The 20,312-nt window shown below is 45.6% G+C and overlaps 1 protein-coding gene across 1 annotated transcript in view; it reads left to right on the top strand.

Annotated features, from left to right (window-relative positions):
- The first annotated feature begins 1,004 nt into the window (after window positions 1-1,004).
- PID1 (phosphotyrosine interaction domain containing 1) overlaps window positions 1,005-20,312 on the top strand; it is a 78,797-nt gene continuing 59,489 nt past the window's right edge. Inside the window, exon 1 of the mRNA XM_052686838.1 lies at window positions 1,005-1,110. Coding sequence (XP_052542798.1) covers window positions 1,081-1,110 — 30 coding nt within the window. The 5' untranslated portion in view covers window positions 1,005-1,080. The remainder of the gene's footprint in view (window positions 1,111-20,312) is intronic.

Genomic DNA, 20,312 nt, shown 5'->3' with positions numbered 1-20,312 from the left:
CAGTTTCAATTGCATGGGTTATGTGGGCATAAAACATTTTTTTCAGAAAAATATCAGTGGGTTCATATTGATATAGGTTGGTTTATACCCTTCATCTGTGCAACAATGCTGTGTTTGCTGGGAGCAAGTTAACAACGTATCAGAGTTTATTTCGATTTTGGAAAGATGTCATTAATTGCATTATTTTTGTTTTCAACTGTGTTGCTACACAGCCCTTATATTGGGGCATGGGATAGTCCAAACCAACAGTTTCAGTAGCGAGGAGCCATTGAGAGAGAGAAAATGTCCCAGAGTTACTGGAAAGGTTTCAAATTCATTTTGTGAAAGAAAGTGAAATTGGTCTCATTGCATCGAATACCCCTTTGAAACGGGAGACCTTCCCCGGCCAAGGCGTTTCTGCCTGGCGGCCACTGGGACCAATCCGGTAACGCACTGCAGAGAGAATCGTCTGAACTCATTGCAAGAGGAGAAACTCGAGAATTTGGCACATTAAAAGGAAAATTAATAGAAAAACTATCGGTATCTTCTTACGAGTACATTCTGGAACACGGCACATCCTGGAAATATTAATTCCTACTATTTATTCAAGCAAAAGACCGGCTGGGCACAGAGCTGCTCTAATGCAAAACAGCTCAGATACCCCATAAAAATAGTGCTCGGATTAAAATATTAGAAAGTCTGGGTAAGAATGACCTCATCTCGGTGAGGCCGTTACATGAAGTCACCCCCGTTTAATCGATCGCTTCCTGAGCTCGGCCCCAGGGGCTGCACCTCCCAGCACGGCCATTCCCGCGTGGGGCAGCGCGCAGTCTCGAGGGAAGCACCGCAGGAGACCGCAGGAGACTGCAGGAGGCCCCCGGAGCTCCGCGCGCGCTCCCTGCTGCCGGCGACGCCCGCACCGCGCGCACCGCTCCACCGTCCGCGGCGCCGCTGCTGCTCGGCTCCGCGCGTGGCGCCCGCCCCCGCGGTGGCCACGCGTGGGAGGAGCGTGGGCGGAGCGGCGGGCGGAGCGCGGAGCGGAGCGGGCCGGCAGAGCCGCGCTCGGCGCCCGCTCGGCAGCGCCTCCCGCCGCCCGGCACCATGTGGCAGCCGGCCACGGAGCGGCTGCAGGTAGGCGCGGGTGGGAGAGACCGCGGGTGGGCGGCGGGGCTGGCGGGGCTGGCGGGGCGTCCCTCTGGTCCCTCTGGTCCCTCTGCCCCCTCTGCCGCCGCACCGGGACTTCGCCACAACTTCTTCCCGGCCCGCCGGGGCCGTGCCGTGCCGTGCTGCGCGGGGCCGCCCCGCTGCCGGCCGTTCCCACAGGGGCTTCGGCCCCCGCCCGTGTCTCCGCGGACTCGGCGGGTTTGGGCGCGGCCGTGGGCAGTGCCGGGTGGGGCGGGAGCGGAGCGAGGCCGAGGGTGCGGAGCGGCTGCCCCCAGACGTGCGGGGCCGGGCAGCGCGACCCTCCCGGCCGGGCGGCAGCTCTGCCGTCTCTTCTTGACGTCCGCTTTTGTGTGTGTCACCGTATAAATAAAATCGGGGTGAGATGTGAAACAGGCGCAAAGCGAGAAGAAATCAAACTCGCTTTGTAGTTCTGCTATGTAGACTTCGTACAGTTTGCAGAGCAAGTGTCTGCTGAGAGACAAGCGGACGTTCCGAGCGAGAGTGAGGTCTGACTTAGCTGTGTGCCCACAGAAGGTCTTCACTGCGTCGGCGAATGGAACGTAGAGTTTGCTCTGATACGCAGGGGTTTGGTTTAAGTTGGTTCTAGAGCCAAGCTGAGCAGGTCTGTGAGCTGCAATCCCCACCAGCTGGGAACGAGAGCAATCGTTTTCCATGAAAGGCACATTTTTCTCTGAGATGAGGAACTTGATTTTAGCAGATAGGAGCGATGGTTGATGGATTTCAGCACAAGTGTTATGTAAAGGCACTACGAACATTTTGTTTCCCTGAGCTGGCCGGAAGCTGCTGGGTACCCCACAGAGACAGAGAGGTGACCCAGTGTGGAGTGGGGACCCTGAGCCCGCTGTGGGGGGGGATGCTGCAGGAGAGGGACCCGAGGTTGCACACAGCACTTAGGGTGAGAGAGAAGTGGAGCAGGGCGAAGGAGAAGAGGATCGCTGGGTCATAGTGACGAGCTGCCTGGGTCGCATGGCCTGGCTTTGTGCCCCTTTGTGCACTCAGGTACTAAAACTGAGGAGATTCAGTGTAACAAACAGGTGACACTGCCAACGTGAGCATTGAAGGCTAACAAGAACTGGGTGCTTACGCTATGTAGAATGAAGTTATTGGTGTGATCTTATTCAGCTTCCTGATGTGTGTGCGTTGCGTTACATTATGCCACACCTGTGGTCATGACCACATGCTGTGGGGAACCAGGGCAGCTGGAGGGGGACTGTTCAGGGAATCTCTCAACAGTGGAGGTCCATAGGCAGGGGAGGCTGTGCCCTGGGAGGCCACTACTTTTCAGTGGGCACCCACCTGTGCACCTTGCTGTTGGTTGGCTGTAGCTGAAGGCTCTGGGCAGCCCAAGTCACCCTAAATGCTGAGTGCATGTACGTGCAGTTCTTGTCATTGGGAGCTGCTGGGGAAGCATGTAAAGAGCTGTAGGTGATGTAAAAAAAAAAACAAGGCAGCACAATCCAAACCTGCTGTCTTAAGTGATGTGTTTGGCTTTTGCCAGTTCCTGGAATGGGAAGAAGGGGAAAGTCTTGGAAAGCCACAAGAAGCCAGCCCTTAGGAGTTTTGCACTCAGACAAGAGGTTAAATAGCAACGTGGTGAGCAGTGGGCAAAGTGAGTGCAGTGCGTGCCACCAAGGAGGAACGGTGCTCTGAGTCACTTGCATGCAATCTCATAATTGAAAGTTGGATCCTAAGCCATGTACATGTGAGCCAGAGTTGCGTGGGCGATAGACTAATATTCCCAATTTATTTGAATGCCTTTTTCTGTTTCATTTTTAATTTGAAATGCTGTCATTTGAAGTAGCTTGATCTCTGTGTCTGTCTCCAAGAAGACCTGTGTTGTACATCACCAGCCTGGCCAGAGCTGCTGGCAGCACTGCCTGTCCTTCCCATGGGGAGTTGCGCAAGACCATAAATGTGCATTTTTTCCCTTTTTTCCATGTCAACATCTCAATCCAGTTTCAGGTGTCCCATGTTCTTCTCCTTGTCCCAGGCCGCCTATCTCTTACTGCCCACATGATGTGAAACAGATCTCTGTGCCACTGGGTGCTGAGTGGGGCCCCTGCTTCCCTGTCATGATTGGGAAGGGTGCTGGGCATGGGATCTTGACTGCAGTAAGAGATTCTTTGGATATGGTGGTACAAGGTAGAGTTGATGCCTTGCACTCTGTGTTCACATAATCTACAGTTACCATTATGCCAAGTTATAGTTAAGCAGCTGTGTTCAGGGATGACCACAGCAATTCCAGTGCTGTCTTTTGTAAGTTGTTTATCAAACTGATGTATGAGTGCAGGAATTGTGGACAGGGGCCACTTGCTTGATGTTTTCATGTGTTCTATATGATGTCATTGTGACCCAGATGCATCTTCCATCAACCTCCAGCTGTAGCAAAATGCAGGTTTGTTATTAGTCCATGCTATAGTACCTTCCAGTAATCGAAGGGGATTGGACTTTTTACACATTCTCATAGTGAAAGGACAAGGGGGAATGGCTTTAAACTTAAAGAGTGGAGATTTAGGTTAGATGTTAGGAAGAAATTTTATACTTAGAGGGTGTGAGGCCTTAGCAGTGCTGCCCAGACAGTTGTGGATGTCCCATCTCTGGAGGAGTTTGAGGCTGGGCTGGATGGGGCCCTGGGCAGCCTGAGCTGGTGGGAGCAATCCTGCCCATGGATTGGGCAGGAGCTATATGATCTCTAAAATCCCTTCCAACCTAAGCCATTCTATGATTCTATAGCTCTGTGCTAAAAAAAATTGCAATGAAAATATTTTCATCTTTCTCTGTATTTCTTTTGGCTTGGTTCAGTACGAGAGTGTCTGAGTTGGCTGTGGAAATGGCTGCCTGGGTCAGCCCTGCCCTGCCTGCTGAGGACAGCCGAGATGGACACCTGCCTTGTTCTGTGCAGGCATGTGTTGGTTGTTTGTTGTTGTGTGTCTCCTGCCTCTGTCTTACATAGTGTGTAACAGGGCTGCATGCTTCAGGTCTGAGGCTTCTCATGTAAATATACTCCAAATATACTCACTACTGTCAAGTTTCATAGTTTGTGCTGAACTTTTTGGCTTTGGCTGAGCACGTACAAAAATCTCAGCAGGCTCTCAGTGGAGTACCTAATGGAATTCAATGGATTTGAAGAATAAGCAAGAAAAATGTAAATATCCAGGTTTCTGGAATTTCCTGGAAGATACAGTACCAGTTTTCTTCAGCAATTATTTCCCTTTCCCTTTCCTTTTTTGCCATTCTTTCTCCTATAGTGACATATCAGTCGCAGGTATTTTCTCCAAACTCCGTGGGACCATTACTTATACGGGACACTGCGGGTATCAGTGGGCTCTAGTGTGGTGCTTAAAAGAGCTGTGATCTTGAAGCAATATAGGCATTAAAATTTCCATGCTCAGTGTAAAAGAGATCATCTTTGTGGCTCTTACGAAAACTTTTCCTGCTCAAATTTCTGTGGTAGTGTTGCTGGTTTGTGTTCAAGCAAATACTGGGGGAAAGCAGCAGACATATGGGTGCCCCATCTGCCGGAGCCGGCTATGGGATGCAGTGTGCCGGGTAGCGCTGCTCTGCTGACTTGGACTGGCAGGCTCAGCTGTGGGTGCCCTGTGCCATCTGTGTGTGGGCTCATTGCGGTGTTTGTGGCAGAGCACCACGGTGGTCGCAGGCCTGATATTTGTCTTAGTGTGTGTGGTGATGTCCTTGGTTGAAATAAAGCTGAAACTCCTTTGAAATCTTTATTTAAAATCACTTTCAAATGTACCCTCCATGCCTGCTTTGGGATGTGGGGGTTGCAGATGGGATCTTGGAACTGCTGGCCGCAGTGCTGCTCCTGTGAGGGCTCAGAAGTGTTTTTTGAAAACAACCGAGGTCTTAGCAGAGTTCCACTGGCCTGTCTGTGAGATGACTGGTATTTGCTTTGAAACCTAAATTTTCCTGGAAGCTTGATGCCAGACATTGTTTCTAGATAATAAATCCTGGGGGGTGCATAGTTTCCGAGTTCAGGCCGTCCGTAAGCCCTGTTTGTAAGTCTCTCTGCTTCTCTTAGCACATGTGGGCAGAGGATCACTGTGTCCAAGTACATTTTCTGCAGGAGCCTGAGACACAGCGGTGCTGTAACCCTGGCCATCCCTGTACAGAGCTGTGCCAAGCCCTCACTGTGGGGATGGCTTTCACTCTTGTTCCATGCATGGCACTGCTGGTGGGCTCAGAGCAGTGGCACTGCCTGCTCCCATTCTATACTGTGCTGCTGCTTGTTTCAGATGCTTTACTTGGGTGAGTGGTTGCCTCTGGCTGATCAGTCGCTTGCTTCCTGCCCCATACCACTGGAGGGGCAGCCAGAGAAACTCCTTGTCCCTACACTCCCACACCATCCAGCAGCTGCTGAGGCTGAGTAGGGTTTGGTGGGTCGTCTTCATCTGTGTGTGCAAACAGCCTGGTGAGGATTCTCCCTGCTCACCTGGAAATTTGATCCTCTAACCAAAGCCTGCAGTTTTGGGCTGTTTCTGGGTAGAGATTTAATAGCACATGGCTGCAGTATATTCTCATGCTATTGGAATTTATTTATTTCATTAAGCATAGTTCCAAATGTTTTCTAATGCACTGTGAAATACAGTGAGAGGTGGTTGCAGGTAGCTGGGTGTGACAAAGCGAGTTGAGTGATGCAAGGCAGGATGCTTCAGGCCCTTCTTTGCTGGGGCATGTTTGACTCCTTGCACTCAAATGCTTAGTTTGGTCATTCTGTAACCTGTGCAGCTCTTGCAAAGTCCTTGGGAAATATGTTTCTGTGGAATTGTTTTCTGACCATTTTTGAGTTTCTGATGTTATTTAACTCGATATCATTTGGACATAGCAATAAAAACTCAGCTATTGATCAAAGTTGGTGTAAAAATGGGTGCTGGAGTCTTGCTGTATGCTCTCTGCCCCCTGTGAACGCTGCCTTCCCAGGCGGTATTGCTTGTTTTGTTGTGATTCCTCGTGCCCCATAACCATGCATTTTGAATCTGCTGATATATTTGGACTCTGGGTTGGCAGACTGTAGCTAAATACATGCAGATTATATGCCTCCACTACTGCCCAGGATACACATCAAACACCTTTCCTGTTTTGGGAACATTGAAACCATTCCCTGAAGAAAAGCCGGCTCTGTACAGAGCTCTGTGTGCGGTGACTTCCAGGTAATTGGGTTGCAGTGTGCGTCTCTGCCACCAGTTTTATGGCAACGTCTCTGCGTCTTTTTAGATGCTATTGGTGCTTTCAAATCAACTTCTCATCTTGCTTTTATATTTGCAGTGTTCAGATGCACTCTTTAAAAAATGCAGGATGCAGTCAGTCGATACTGTTTTTTGAAAGTTTTGTGGCATATGGAATAACTCCTCTTTAAAACAAACACAAACAGATTGTAAGTGTAAAGCACACAAACAGCTGTCTAGACGGAAACTGCTGCAAGACATGTATAGCAGGGCTGATACTACTACTGAACTCTGGTTTTATTAAATATTATGTCAGAAGGAAAAAGTGAAAAGTATTTGAAATTTAAGCTTGAGTCATGTGGATGCAAATGTTCAGGGAGTCTCACAGCCCAGTTTTGGCATCATATAGCTTCAGGAAATCTTTCAAGGCATCAAAGTTTTTATACCAGTTTGCTACTATAACTTTGCAGCAGTCAGAGATCTTTCAAACAAAGCTCAGTGAAATGCAGTAAGCTCATCTGGCACCACTTAGCCTGTGCCTTTTTTCTACGTTGTTTATTCTTTGTAGAAAATGAATGGCTCTGGAAAAATGCTAATTTTGGGAAGCATTCTATGACCAAAAGAAAATCAAAATCAGCGACTGTCTTGAGGAAGGTCCTCTGGGAAATGATCAAGGGTTCATTTATAGTGTACTACTAGTTTCTGTTTATGAAGCTGACAGCCTGTTTGATGACCAAGACAAATAAAAAGAAATTAAAAAAAAATAAAAATCAATGGTTTCCTTGAAGAAAGGCAGTCACAGCCCAAAGCATTCAGTCTAAATAGTTCTGGATTTTAACTGCTTTGTTGTTTTGTTTTGTTTTGTTTCTTTCTGTTCCTTGATGGCGGTCAGTAGGACAGTTAATAGCGGCAGGTCCAGAGCTCTGCCCTTGCCTCCCACATGTGGTCTGCAGCAGGCAGGCCTTCAGTGGGGCTGCAGGGGCTTCGTGCTTGGGTCTGCATGGTGGTGGCTGCTGGGTGAGAGCCCAGCCTGAGAGTATGTGGATGTGGAGCTGGAATATCCCTTCTAGCAAGATTTAATACTCTCTTTCTTTTGCACAGTGCTTTCATGTATAATAATTGAACTTATTTGCACTTCAAATAATAGATGGAAAGTAACAGGTGATGTTATTATGCTGGGCTATTCCTGATTAAGTGCATAAAGCGCTTTGAGCAAAGATTTTGTATGTGGGAGATTGTAAAGTGTGAAAAGACCAAACTTGGTCTTTCATAATTTATTTTTCTTGCTGAATGTTGAAAATGGAAAATCCTTATGCACAACATCTTCGAGGGATAAAGGAAAAAATAATTAAAGTTGTGTATTGTGTGTGGGGAGTCTTTCACTCAGAGGGAGGTGAGGCGCTGGCACTGCTGCCCACAGCCCTGTGGGTGCCCCATCCCTGGAGGTGTTCGTGGCCAGGCTGGATGGGGCCCTGAGCAGCCTGAGCTGCTGCTCCACCTAGTGATCAGCATCCCTGCCCATAGCAGAGGGTTGGCACTAGCTGATCTTTGTGGTCTCTTCCAACCCAAGCCGTTCTATGATTCTATGATTTTTGATATTTGATATCTCTTTACTTTAATGATGGCATTTCACCAAAATTGCACACAGACTCAGGAGGTTGATTTCAATGTGTTGCTCCTTACTTATCTTAGCAGTTCAGTGCTGGCTTCTGAAGTGTTGGTCTTTGGGAAGAACCTCAATGCTTGTTTTCATTGGCAGCATTTAAAAAGTAACTGTTTTTTTCTGATGAGCCAGTTATTGTTGGTAACAGCTCCAGTGCGAGTTGGGAAACTTAAAAAATTTGCCATGCCCACAGCTGGCCTGTCTTCCCTCACAGCCTCTCCTGCCCTCCTGTGCCAAGCACTTCAGGTGTGGTGCTGAAGCCTGGCTCCGGTCACAGGTCTCCTCTGGTTGTCCCACTCCCCCTCTGGCTGTATAATGGCTTTCCAGGCTGCCTAAACTGTCACCCACCTCACTGAGGGACAGTTAATGACTGAACTGTTCTGTGAGTGCAGACTTCTCAGTGCTGTGGCACTGAAGCTGCCTCGCCCCGCCGTAGTGTTGTGTCTGTGCCTTGCCGGATGGTTTTCAAATGTCTCCTCACGTGAAAACATTTTCTCCAGAAATATTTGATGAGAGTTGCCAAGAACACTGAAAACAGATAGAAAGTTAATTAAATGTCCTGGAGCTCAAATTGTGGCCGCTTCTTTCTTCCTGCTCCAGGCTCCCTCTGGGTTTGAGAGATGGATATTCCATACATTTTGTTTCAAGTGTTCAAAATTTACCCTGGAGTACGTTTCCAAGTATTCAGAGCCTCTGTCTGAGGCCAGGCTTTTCCAGAGAGCTTTTTACCCAGTGGACTGAGCTCTTTTGAAAATCTGGCCACTTATTCAGTGCTTGGAGAGGAGAAGTCATGTTCAGAACCTGGTCCCGCTGGTGAAGCAGCTTCCCTGATGGTCTTGCATTGGATCTACTCCCAGCTCCACTGGGGTCAGTACCAACATTCATGGGCCTGACTGGGTTTTGGGGTAGCAGTTCTATGAATTGGGCTGTTTCAGGGGATCAAGAAGGCTTATTTTGGGGGTCGAGGCCCAGCACAAGCTTCCTCACACAGCATGTTGGTGGATGGCTGCAGAGGTTTGCTTTCATCTTTCAGAAGATTGTCATGGAGGAGTCAAAGCCAGGAGGGGAGAACAGATCTTGGCAGTCTGGTGCTTTGCAGCTAGGGACTTTCAGAATGTCCAGGGGGCTGAGTGAAGTTTTCATGGGGTTGTGTGTGAGGGGACTCAGGCACTGTTGCCTCCTGGTACAAATGCAGCCAGGTTGACATATTTCTCATTTATAGCTATTATAAGGCAGAAGTGAACCCAGACCTAGCAGCACTTGCATACATGTGTGGAATGTACAGTGAGATGTTTCTGTGATGTTTGCCTGGCTTGCTTATTCCAAAGTATCCATGTTGCTTTCTGTGCATCCAATTCCAGCAGGTTGAATAACAGTAAATCAGTTGTAACCATCTACAGTTGTAACTATAACTTAGAACAAAAAAAAAAAAGTAGAAGCTTGAATCTTGTCTCAGTGTCTTTTAGGAGGAAGCTGTACAGCATGGGTCTGTGCAGGCTTCAGTTTTCACAGCTGGGCTCTGTTGTTTGGGTTAGGATCAGAAGGAAGGATATTCTGAAAATTTACGCTTTCTTCTCTACAGCTTTGCTGAAAGGGGCCATTGAACTTGGTACTGTGTGTTTGGGAAAACCCTGGTAGTAAAGACAGCGTTGGTGCCTCCTGCTAAAAGGAGCCATGGAGTAAGCAGCAAATCTATGGACTACTGCCTAAGCTCAGCTAGCTCTGGGTTCAGCCTGCACCCTGCCCTACTGCTGCTACTGGCTGGTGCCTTGGGTTTCCCTGAATGTCAGCACGGTTTCCTTGCAGCATCATTACTTTCTAGGGAGAAGTGCATTTACTCTGTGGTTGGTCATCTTTGCAGATAGCAAGATACTTGTCTGTCTCTTGTTTGGCTGAGGTAAACTGGTCAGCACTGAGGAACTAGGTGAGCATGGATTTAGGAAGGGTAGGGTTTAATCCTTACTTCCAAAGAAATAAAATTCTTTGAGAAAATCACAGGAATAAACCAGCTAGGAAGTTGGCGAGAAGAAGAGGAAAAAAACCTAATATCACATGTGAGATGGGTGTTATTTACAAATCTGTTTTGAAGCAGACTTGATGGTTTGGAACATACAGAATGGTATGGGTGTTCCTGGGCTAAGTGCTACCAGGATTTGATACTTTGCTCATTGGGGTATCAGAATATCTGTTTATCTTCCACAGCTCTAGGTCCAATGGAAATAACATTTCTGTTCAGCTCTGAAGAATGTAACTCCACCAATTTCACTTCGTATGTGTTCTTGGTGTTTTTTTGGAGGACCAAATTCACCCTGCAGAAGACCAGGTGCTGACCGGTCATTACCCTAGCACCTGGCGTGGGTGTACCCTAAGTGAGGAAGAGCTCAGGTGCAGCAATGCCAGGTGAGCATTGGAGCATGGCATTGAGGCCAGCTGATAGCAGCTGCATGCTGATTTGAGATACTTGATTTGGTCTCTCTCATGCTGATGGAGTGTCAGTGCTGAGGTCTGTGGAATGGATTCTGTTTTCTACAAGGTTGGGCAGTCTGCTTTGATAAATCAATGCTAAATCACTTAGATATAAGAGTGCAGCCTTATCTCAGCACATAGGGATATGCCTTTGAATCCCATTAACTTTTATCTTGCCATTTGAAATGGCAATATAACTTTTTAGTTGTTTATAACGAATGTTAGGAAGTGTTTTCCTGTGAGCGACTGTTTTGTTTTGATTTTGTGCTTAAAGGCACTAAAGAGCCCTGATGTGTAACATTTTCAAAGGGCAGTGTTTTAATCTTGTACCTCTAAAATCCCTGCTTGATATGGAAGGAAGAATTCCACATTTCTAAAGGTTGCAGGAGACATGTTGGGTCCTCTTGCTGCCTTTTGCTGTCTTCCTCTTTCTGGTTGCTTTGAGGCTGCACGTGGCTCCCTGTGCCTCACCTCTGCAGTCCCACAGCTTCTGGCTTGGGATGCAAATTTGCAAGGAGTCACCCCATTGCAAGGAAGTGGGGTTTTTCTTTTGCTCAGCAGCTGCCACAGATAGAGTTCACATCACATCCTGGTGGGTGTCTGTCAGAACTGGGTGTGCGAGATGGCTTGATTAGAAACACTGGGATTGTGCAGGGTCTGGAGAGGCAAAAGGCAGGCATTCTGTGAGGCACAGTGAGCCTTGTGCCAAGGAGCCTGCTTTTCATAATCGAAGGTGAGGTAACTGTTTAACTGTTCTCTCCTCAGCTCCATAAGGAAAGTTGTTTCTGGAGGAATGGTGAGTTCTAAGTGATAGTCGCAGTGTGATACAGAGAAGTCATTGCTTGGAAAGAACATTCTGGCTGAAGAATTGCACCCCATAGCCAGAAGAGATGCTGATGGGTGTCTCTGAGCCCAGGACAGGGCTGCAGTGGAGTCTTGATTGGTGAAGGGGTCTAGGCATCTTTAGCAGCATCAAGAGAGGCTTTGGACCAATGTGAAATGCTTCATGAATATGTAGAGCTGTTGAGTGCACAGCAACTGGATGTTCGCTTGTGGAGGAGCCGCCAACTGGGGACCAGTGGGGTCTGGGGGCAGCCTAGCCCACAGCCCTGTCGGCAGAGACCTCTCATTGAAGCAACTCAGTTCTGGCTGGCTACAAGAAACACGAATATTGTTAAATGATTTCCAGAGGGCTTTTATGTTGTCTTTTCAATTTAGGATTTTTATTTCTCAACAGCAGAAGTTATTTGTGGCTGCTTACATGGTATTAGAAAAATAGCTTCACGCAGGGTGGAGCATTAACCAGGGAGATGTCCGTAACTGGTTTGTGCTGCAGCTTACTACGCCGGCTCTGAAAGTAACAGTCTGACCTTTAGTTTCTCTGTTATGGTTTGAGGGTTTTCTTACGTGTATGTGAAGCTTTCCAAGATAAACGAAGTGAATGTGGTTTGGCATTTAAATCACTGATGTTGTATCAAGCTAGAGAATTTCAGAAGCCATTAGTGTCTAAATATGTCATTTTGTTCATGTGGGGATAAACTTTGCCCCTGTCTATCTATCTGCAGATCTTTTTTTGGTCCAAATTCAGATCTTGATAATGTCGGTATAAATCTAAATGGCATTGCTAATGTCACAGGAGCTGCTCTGGATTTCTTCTTTGAGAAGGAACTGTGCGTGTATTTCAGAGCGTCCAAATTGTACCTGTTTTTTTTTTAAATTTTATTTCTAAGTAGGTACATGTGACTGTGAAAGGGTTCAATGTCTAGGGAAGCCAGACTGAGCGTTTCTGTATTACTCCTTTTGGAACGCGTTATGTTACTGAGGTCATTTGCGACTGAGCCCTGCGCTGTTTGGATAAGGGGCTGTTACGTATCCGACCGGAACGTCTGTGTCATGCTGTGAGCTTGGAGCTGTTTGCTTTGGGGTGGGGGGAACCACTTCACAAAATTTTTGTGGCTGTGTTAATAAACCTGGCACTCGCTCAGCTCCATGATGGAAGGGGACGTGGTTTGGGGTCTGTGGGTGCCGTGCTGGGTCCCAAGTGCGGGCTGGAGCATCCCTGGCTCCTGGCCCCTGCTGTGCCCAGGGCTGCCTCCTGCCCTTCCCTGGGCCATGGACTGCCTTCAGCAGATGTTTTCGGGTTTCACTTGAAAAATGTGTTTCTCATGTGTGAATACAGTCTCTCTCTGATGCCTTTTCTTATTTTCATGTTTTCTCATTAAATTTTCATCTGTTTGTTCTTCAAAGAGTTTAAAATGCCAACCCTGGTTCTCCTTACAGAGCTGAAGTCAGTGAGCAGTCTGCCTCAACCTGAGAGAAACGCTTTTCTAATTTTTTCTTATTCTCAAAACTGTATGAAGGATAATAGGAAAGTGCTGGCATATTCTTCCCTAATATTCCAAAATTGATCTGGTTATTTTTTAGGTTAATATCTGTTGTGTGTGTTTTGAGTTTTGAGTCTTTTAATGGGGTTGGTCGTTGTTAATCATTGCAGCTGTGCTGCAGAGCTGTGGACAGCAGAGTTGTTATGGCTGTCTAGTAGTTTCCAGAAAAATCAGAGTAGCATCTTTGTAGCACCCCAGTTAGTAGGTGACTACAGGCAGTGGTATGGGTTGACTGAAGATAGGGAATCTTTTATTAGAGTCGTGAGCACTGCACTGTAATTTGCTGCCTGGGCTGGCTGCTCCACGGGGCTTTTTACCTGATCCTGTGTACTAACACAGGGCTTACTCTAGGAAATGTTCAATACTGTTCTGCATTGTAAGCCTGAAGTCAACAGAGAGCACAGTTTGTCTCATTCATCTTTGAATCTTGCAAACTAATTGTAAGCAAATAAAGTAGAGCTAGAAGAGAGCATGTGGAGTCTAAATCAGTTCTCAGCAACATTTGGACCAACTCACCTGGTACTGTGCTGTTTTTCTGATGCAATTTTACTGAACTTCCAAGTGGTGTTGAAATGCTGTGTGTCTATCTGCTGGGACCTGGGACAGACAAAGGCTGCTTGGTCTTCACCATAGAAGCTGCAATTGGAGTGAGGTGATTTCAGGCAGTTCTAGTTTCTAATGTGAATGTTTTGATTAATAACTAGTTAACCCCCTGTTAACCCCTACACCATGTGGTTAGAAGCATAAACATTTATTCCTGGAATGTAGCTGTAGATACATGTTAGGATTAATGCTAAATTGTTAGTATTTAGTACTCAGTTTAAGTAAAGTCAGTCAGACTACTTGCTTTCATTATATATATACGTTTTAATTGGCAAAAGACGTGTGCACAAACAGGGTTCAGATGGCCAGAGCCTCTGGAATCTCATTATCTTAATTGAAAAATGTCAGCCTTTGACATTAATAAATGATTTAGCTAGCACATGAGTCAGTCACCGGGGAGAAATGAAATTGGCTGTTACAGCCATCCTTCGCTTCTAGATGATAATGATAAGCTACAGCCCACAGCTCTTCAGAATTAATAGCTCAGGGCTTAGGACGTTATTTTCATATATTAGAACATCTCAATTTCATTACGTTTGGTAACATTTTATTCTGGAATATTGTTACACAGAAAAAAAAATCTGGAAGGAGCACAGGAGACATCCTCCTGGATGCTCTAATATTGCTGTTCAGCTTTTTACAGTCAGCAAATGTGTCGCCAGTGCTCAGTTTCGTCTTTTCCTTAAAATCGAGCTGCGTTGTTTCTGTTGCACCGTGAGCAAGGCCACTCTTTGCTTACTGGAGGAACTGAGTTGTGGACGATGTGTGGGGATTAGCTGTGTATCACACTACTGCAGTAAACAAGTAACTAATTCTCATCCAAGTGTACACTGTGCTCTGTGAGTGGACTTTATGGAGTCTTCTGGAAAAGAAAGTATTTTTCTGTCTAAAAAGCATTTCCTACCCACTGACTAGCTGTAAAAGGAACAGCTTGAAAATATTTCCTGGCTGAAGGGAAAGCTTGGTGCATACTTTCGGTTTGCCATTGTGGTTAACATCAGTATGTGTTTTTCTGGCACTTCTTGTTTTCTCCTGTTTTATGTACCTAGTGTTAATAAACAGGTACAGAAATAACCAACCTGCTGATCTTTTCTTTTGGTATCACTGATGCTGAGATTTTGGAAAGGGCAATCTGAAGATGCAGTCTTGGCTCTGATCCAGCCTGATCTCTTGTAAAATACTGACTGCCTTGCTGCTGGAGCAGGGGCCAGAGCCTTGTGGTTGGCTGGCTGGCTGGCTTTTTGTCCTTTAGGACTGGAGTACTGCAAAATGTAGCGCTGGCTTGTAGAAGGAGATATATAGGTGGGGTGAGGGGATGTGTGCCACCTGTTTTGGAGGTCAGCCAGAGCAGACGAGTGACAGACATGTCCTCATATGCACTTGAGTTTTGAGCAGGGGGGTGCGGACAAACTGTGTTCTGCTGTCATTTTGTTGTTGTGCCATCCTGCAAATGGCTACATCATTTCATGCCTGCTTTCCCTGCTGATTCCTGGTGGAGATGTTTGCCTGCTTCTAAGTCATGTGTCGCTTCAGCCTGGCCCTCATAGCTGGGAGCTTTATTAGAGCCTTGTTTCTGTGGATGTGTGATTATGTGCAATTTTCTCTTACACTGTTGGTGTTTTTTACCAGTATCTGTTAGTGTAGCAGGCAATGTCTATAACACTGATTCTGAAACCTGGAGGCAAAGAGGAAGATTCCTAAATGTTCCTGCACTCTTTCAGTTCTGACTATTTCCATACTAACAGCTGTGTGAAACCCATAAATACATGCTGTAAATTTGTTCTCCTGTGTTGCAGAACATCACTTAGCAGCTCGGGCCTGCGAGTTACCCATGCTCTGTGTGTTGGTATGCAAGTGCGCTGTGGTTAAATTATCACAAATCTGGATCTAAAACAAGCTGCAAATAGAAAAGCCATGCCAATCAGAACAATGAAAGGAGGGGAAATGCTCCTAATAAATGCAGAAGTGTAATAGTAAATATGTGCACGTTTTTACTGAAAAAGCAGAGCTCTCACTTGTGCACGATTTCAGCCATGTGTGTATTTTTAATGGCAGTGAATGAGCAGCCACTCGTGCCAATAGGGCTGTGCTTTGAGTGTGAAGTAAGGCCTAATTTCTTGCAGGACAGCATTTGGTTTTTGCTAAATGCTAAATCTTTCAGTGCACATGCATCTCTTCCGGAATTGAAAACATCTTTTATTTATTGGGTTGAGCTGGCAGCCAGCACAGAAAGCAGTTTGCATTATGTTTATCAATCCATGGAGAAATCCAGTTCTGGAGAGCTTACTTTTCTTCTGCCAAGAGCATCAGTGGAAAGTTTAGCCATCTCGCACTATGATTTAAAATTATTAAAATACGGCTAGTGGGGAAGGCGTTTAATTCATTAAATAAGGCAGAGAAGGCGCTGGTAAGTTGAGCAGCGTGGGTTCCTTATCCCTGTGCTTTTTCTGTGCTGGGCGGTCCCAGCCCTTGGGCAGCCTCTGCCTCTGGTGAGGCTGTGGTTGGATGGGAAGGCTACATCACAGGTGGAGCTCCTCTGCTGAGCTATTACCTGTAGGCTGTTTGGGAACTCTGATTTAAACCATGCTGCCACCTATGCAGAGTCTATTCGGTGGAAATAAGCCGGCTAATCCTGACATGTTCGTTAAGCTATACTGTTCATTATAATTAGCCCGATTTAAGCTTTGATGTATGAGTGTAAAAATAAAACAAAATGGGTCATGATCGTTTCAGGGTTAGGCTGAAAACCTCTGGTACGGAACTGTAAATAAGCCCACAGTGCTGTGTGAATGCTGGAGGGCATTAGATAGGGAGGTCTTTTCAGGCAATTCTTGCCTGTTTGGAGAAGTGGGAATGTGTAAAAGGTTTTCCATGTAGCTGAGGAAGTTCTAAAAGTCTGCAGTACTGTATTTAAATGTTGGAGTTATTAGAGGCCTCACAGGAAGTTCTCTTGTGAAAATTGTGACAACCTGTCTCACTAACTGAATATGAGGTTTATTACTGTATGAACCTGATAATTAGTTCGTAATTTGTGCATAGACATTTCATCCTGGCGGTTTTCTTGCAGCGAATAATTTGCCTTTTGTTTGTTGAGAGTGTTTTTTATTCTTTTTTAATGTGAAAACAGAACTCCCATTCATGATGGGCACAGCAAATGTAGTAAAACATTATCATAGCTAGGATTTGTTGTACACTATGGATTTATGTCAAGAATGTTAATGATTTGTTTATGAATAAGTGAGCCTGTAGTATTGTGAAACAATATCTGGCAAGGCTGCTGAATGGACATTTTGAGAGCAGAGGATTTGAAACTGAATAAGCTGCAGATATTTGTATGTCTCAAGCTAGTCATAAGTAGGCTTATGGATTTTGAACAGAAGTGTTTATTTAATGCATTATGATCTTCTGCTGTACTCATCTGCCCTATGTAGGGGCCACTTGAAAACATGCAGTGAGGTTGCCAAGTATTTTTTTAAGGGCAGTCAATCAATTTCTTGTGGGTTTTATTTAAAAATATATATTTTTTTCTTTCTGCAAAAAAGAAGCTTGAAACCTTAAGTAGAGCAGTGTGATGCTTGCCAAATTGGTGGGAAATAGGAACGTGCTGTGGATTTTCCATGTCTCACTTGAGTATAGCACCTAGTTTATCAGAAGAACCACCTGAGTTTCCTGATGAAATATGCGGTATGGTCCCTGATGTGTACTTGCTAAGGGTTTTCCACCTTCCTCTGATGCTTATTTTATTGGAAGGATACCTGCTGATGAGTAGGAGAGGTTGTTCATTCCCTGCTCATGCCAGTCCAAAACCAGTGTTGCTTGTGTGCTAGGGAGTGCTCGTGAGAAGTAAAGTCATCTCTTAGATGAAAAATCTGGAGGCTGGATTGAGTCTCATCCCAGGTGACGATTCCTTGCTTTACTGGTTGCAATCTGCTTGGTCCCACTGTGTGCTCTCACTGCTAGCATGTCAAGTCAACCAGCCAACAGCCCATGTCCAGCAGCACAAAGTGAGAGAAATGGCCTGCTATGCTCTGTCACTATTTTGAACTCTGTCCTTAATCAATCTTTTTGCATAGCACATGAGAATATTGTAAAGTTTCAAAAAACTGATTATAATATTTCCTCTCCAGTTGTCTTTCCTGTCATTAATTTTATAGCTGGTGAAACGAGCATGAATGCGTAACCCCAAGAAAGAGTTGTTGTCAAGTGGGATTTGTGCATTTATAAAACTAGCTAAGCTGCCTGAAAAACTACAGGTGGAAGATGCCTTGTTGATGGCTGTAGCAGGAAGCTTTGCCACTGACTGTGCAGTGTGTGCACCTGAGCCCAAAGCGTGGGGACCCTGGTGCTGGATTTGGGGTGTCAGAGGCAGCTGCTGTGCAGCCAGGCTGCTGTGTGGAACGTGATTAAGCTCTGCCTGACAAATGATGGCATTTCTGGAAATGGGGTCTTGTACTTTTTAATGAGCTGGGCTATCAGCTCTGTATTATTGGATGGTTAAAATGGAGCAAGAGCTGCTTTAACATTAAAACTGTGCCTGGAGGACTTTTCTGAGAAATTGCTTATGATTATTAAGTGAATATAATATAGTAAGACAACTTAGCTTCTTTGCTATGCTTTTTTTTTTTTTTTGTATCCAATGTGGGTTTGAGGGTTGAAACATAGAAAATAATGTTCAAATGGGGATGACTTTGGAAGCCTTGCAGTATTCTTTGAACGTAGATAGGAAAGAGAAGTAAGACTATTGAGATGCAGCTTTTTAGAAAAAATCTAATTCCTTCACAGTATGATGTGATTGTGTGCCAAGCGAAAGGTGACAAGTGTGGTGCAGGCACTGAATTGGGAAGTATTCTTCAGACCAAATGTGCTGGGGGTAGAGGAGCCTGGTATTGCTGGCTCCTTCTGCAGTGCATGCACATGCACATGTAAATAAATGAAGCAGTAGCCCTTTCTGTGTAAACTGTGGGTGGTGAAGCAGCAATGGTGGGCAGACTGGCTGTGGTGTGACCCGGTGTAGCCGTAACAGCTGGCAGCATTCTGTGCAACCAGACAGAGCTGTGAGTGCTGCCACCCCACTGCTGTGTGACTGCTGAGTTCTATCCCCATGTCCTGCATATGCTGTTCTTTCCATTGTGCGTTTGTTGGTTCTGCTGCTTTCAGACTGTCTCCTGTTTCTTCCTCAGAATTGCCTGTTCTGAGCTGATCAGTCAGCAAATAAGGAGCCCGCAAGCTGCATTTTGCTCCTGTTCTCTGGTTCAGCAGTATGTGCTCAGGGAGGAAGGCACAGAGGGAAGATGTACTGAAGCCAATGAACTGATTTGTTCTCCATGTGGATGCTTGTGCCCTGTCCTCACTCAGATGCATGCTGCAACATTAAACACTATTAAGTATTGGCAACTTCACAGTAAACTGCGTTTGTGATTTGGTTACTGTGTAAGCAGAAAAGGCAATCCCAAATCTGCTCCAGGAACAGCTTTATTCCATTGAGTTGGGAATATCAGTGACAGCCACCAGAGCCTGTTAATTTCAAGCTGTGCTGGTAATAAATCATGCAAGTGGAAATGCTCATGTCATAGGGCAGGAGTTGAAACTAATCGCTTTTCTACAGATGCTACAGGGAATATAGATGACAGCTGCAGCCCTGTTTCATGTGCTGGTTGAAGCTGGTTCCCTCTTAATCTTATACTAGGCATGAGTATGGCACTGAATGCTATGGTTTTCAGATGACTGTGCAGCAGTTGAAAACTATTGTCATCTTTATGGATAAGTACTGCATATGATAACCTGGCCTGAACAGCAGAAAATTTCATTAGTTTATGTTCCTGTTTCTGCAGGGATATGTCGTAGCTCCTCAGTGTCTGATTTTCCTGTTGTGCTCTTTGTAGTATAGGTGACACTGAGATCTCATGCAACCCAACCAGTGCTTTAGGATGTGAAAAGCAAAACTTGGAACGTTTCCGTTATGGTGGTTGCTGGATCGCACCCAAGACAGAACAGGCTTTGTTGGATGATCAAAGGTCCCCTGCTCTCATCAGCTGCTCAGAATGGAGCAGACAGATGTTTATCTATCTGATTGTCTTGTAAAATTGTAGATTTGGCTTGTGCAAATAGCTGTGCACACAAAACGTTACTGATGTTATTTCAGGGGCTTTTCTAATGTCATCTGAAAATCTGTTCCAGACAGAGAACCTGGGATCTAAAATTAAATAAAAATCAAACAGGGATAACTTCTGCTGCTAAAGCCATGTAGTCCTAGAAATATTATAGTTGGATTAAAGGTCGGTATATTGGAGCGGAACTGGTAGCCGTTGACTGATGCAGAGTCCAAGTTCTTTCTCAAAATCTGTGACTGCAGTTAACAGCTCACCCAAACTTTTAACTTCTGAGGTTGTCTGCTTCAAGATTTGCTTCTGGACCAAAACAATGTCCATCGTAAACATCTGGCTTTGAACTCCTGCTGTCTTTCCCATTGAAAGTCAAAAGCCAAACCTTACTCAGAGCACATTCAGAGCTTTTTGTGCTGCATGTTCTTAAACAGCACGTTGGTAGAGAAGACTTTGCAGTGGTCACTCTTGGGTATCTTAGCAGCTGCAGTGCAAATCTTGATGCAAGTGATTGGAAATGAGGCAGAGCCTTGTGCAGCCATTGTATGATTCTCTGTGTTCTGTGTATCTCATCTGATAGAAGCTCTGCACTGAGTTTCCCTTCTGTTGAAGGTGCTCCATCAAATGAGTTGGTCTTTGTGACTCAAGCTTGTGGGTCAGCCTTTACGTTAATTGCTGTATAGGTTATCTTTCCTTTCCAAAGGTAGGAGATTTCAATGAATGCTGTGAGCTGGACAGTTACTTTTCC

The sequence above is a fragment of the Tympanuchus pallidicinctus genome, unplaced genomic scaffold, assembly GCF_026119805.1.
Source record: "Tympanuchus pallidicinctus isolate F22 unplaced genomic scaffold, pur_lepc_1.0 scaffold22, whole genome shotgun sequence".
NCBI lineage: Eukaryota > Metazoa > Chordata > Aves > Galliformes > Phasianidae > Tympanuchus > Tympanuchus pallidicinctus.
This window is presented reverse-complemented; position numbering and strand designations above follow the sequence as displayed.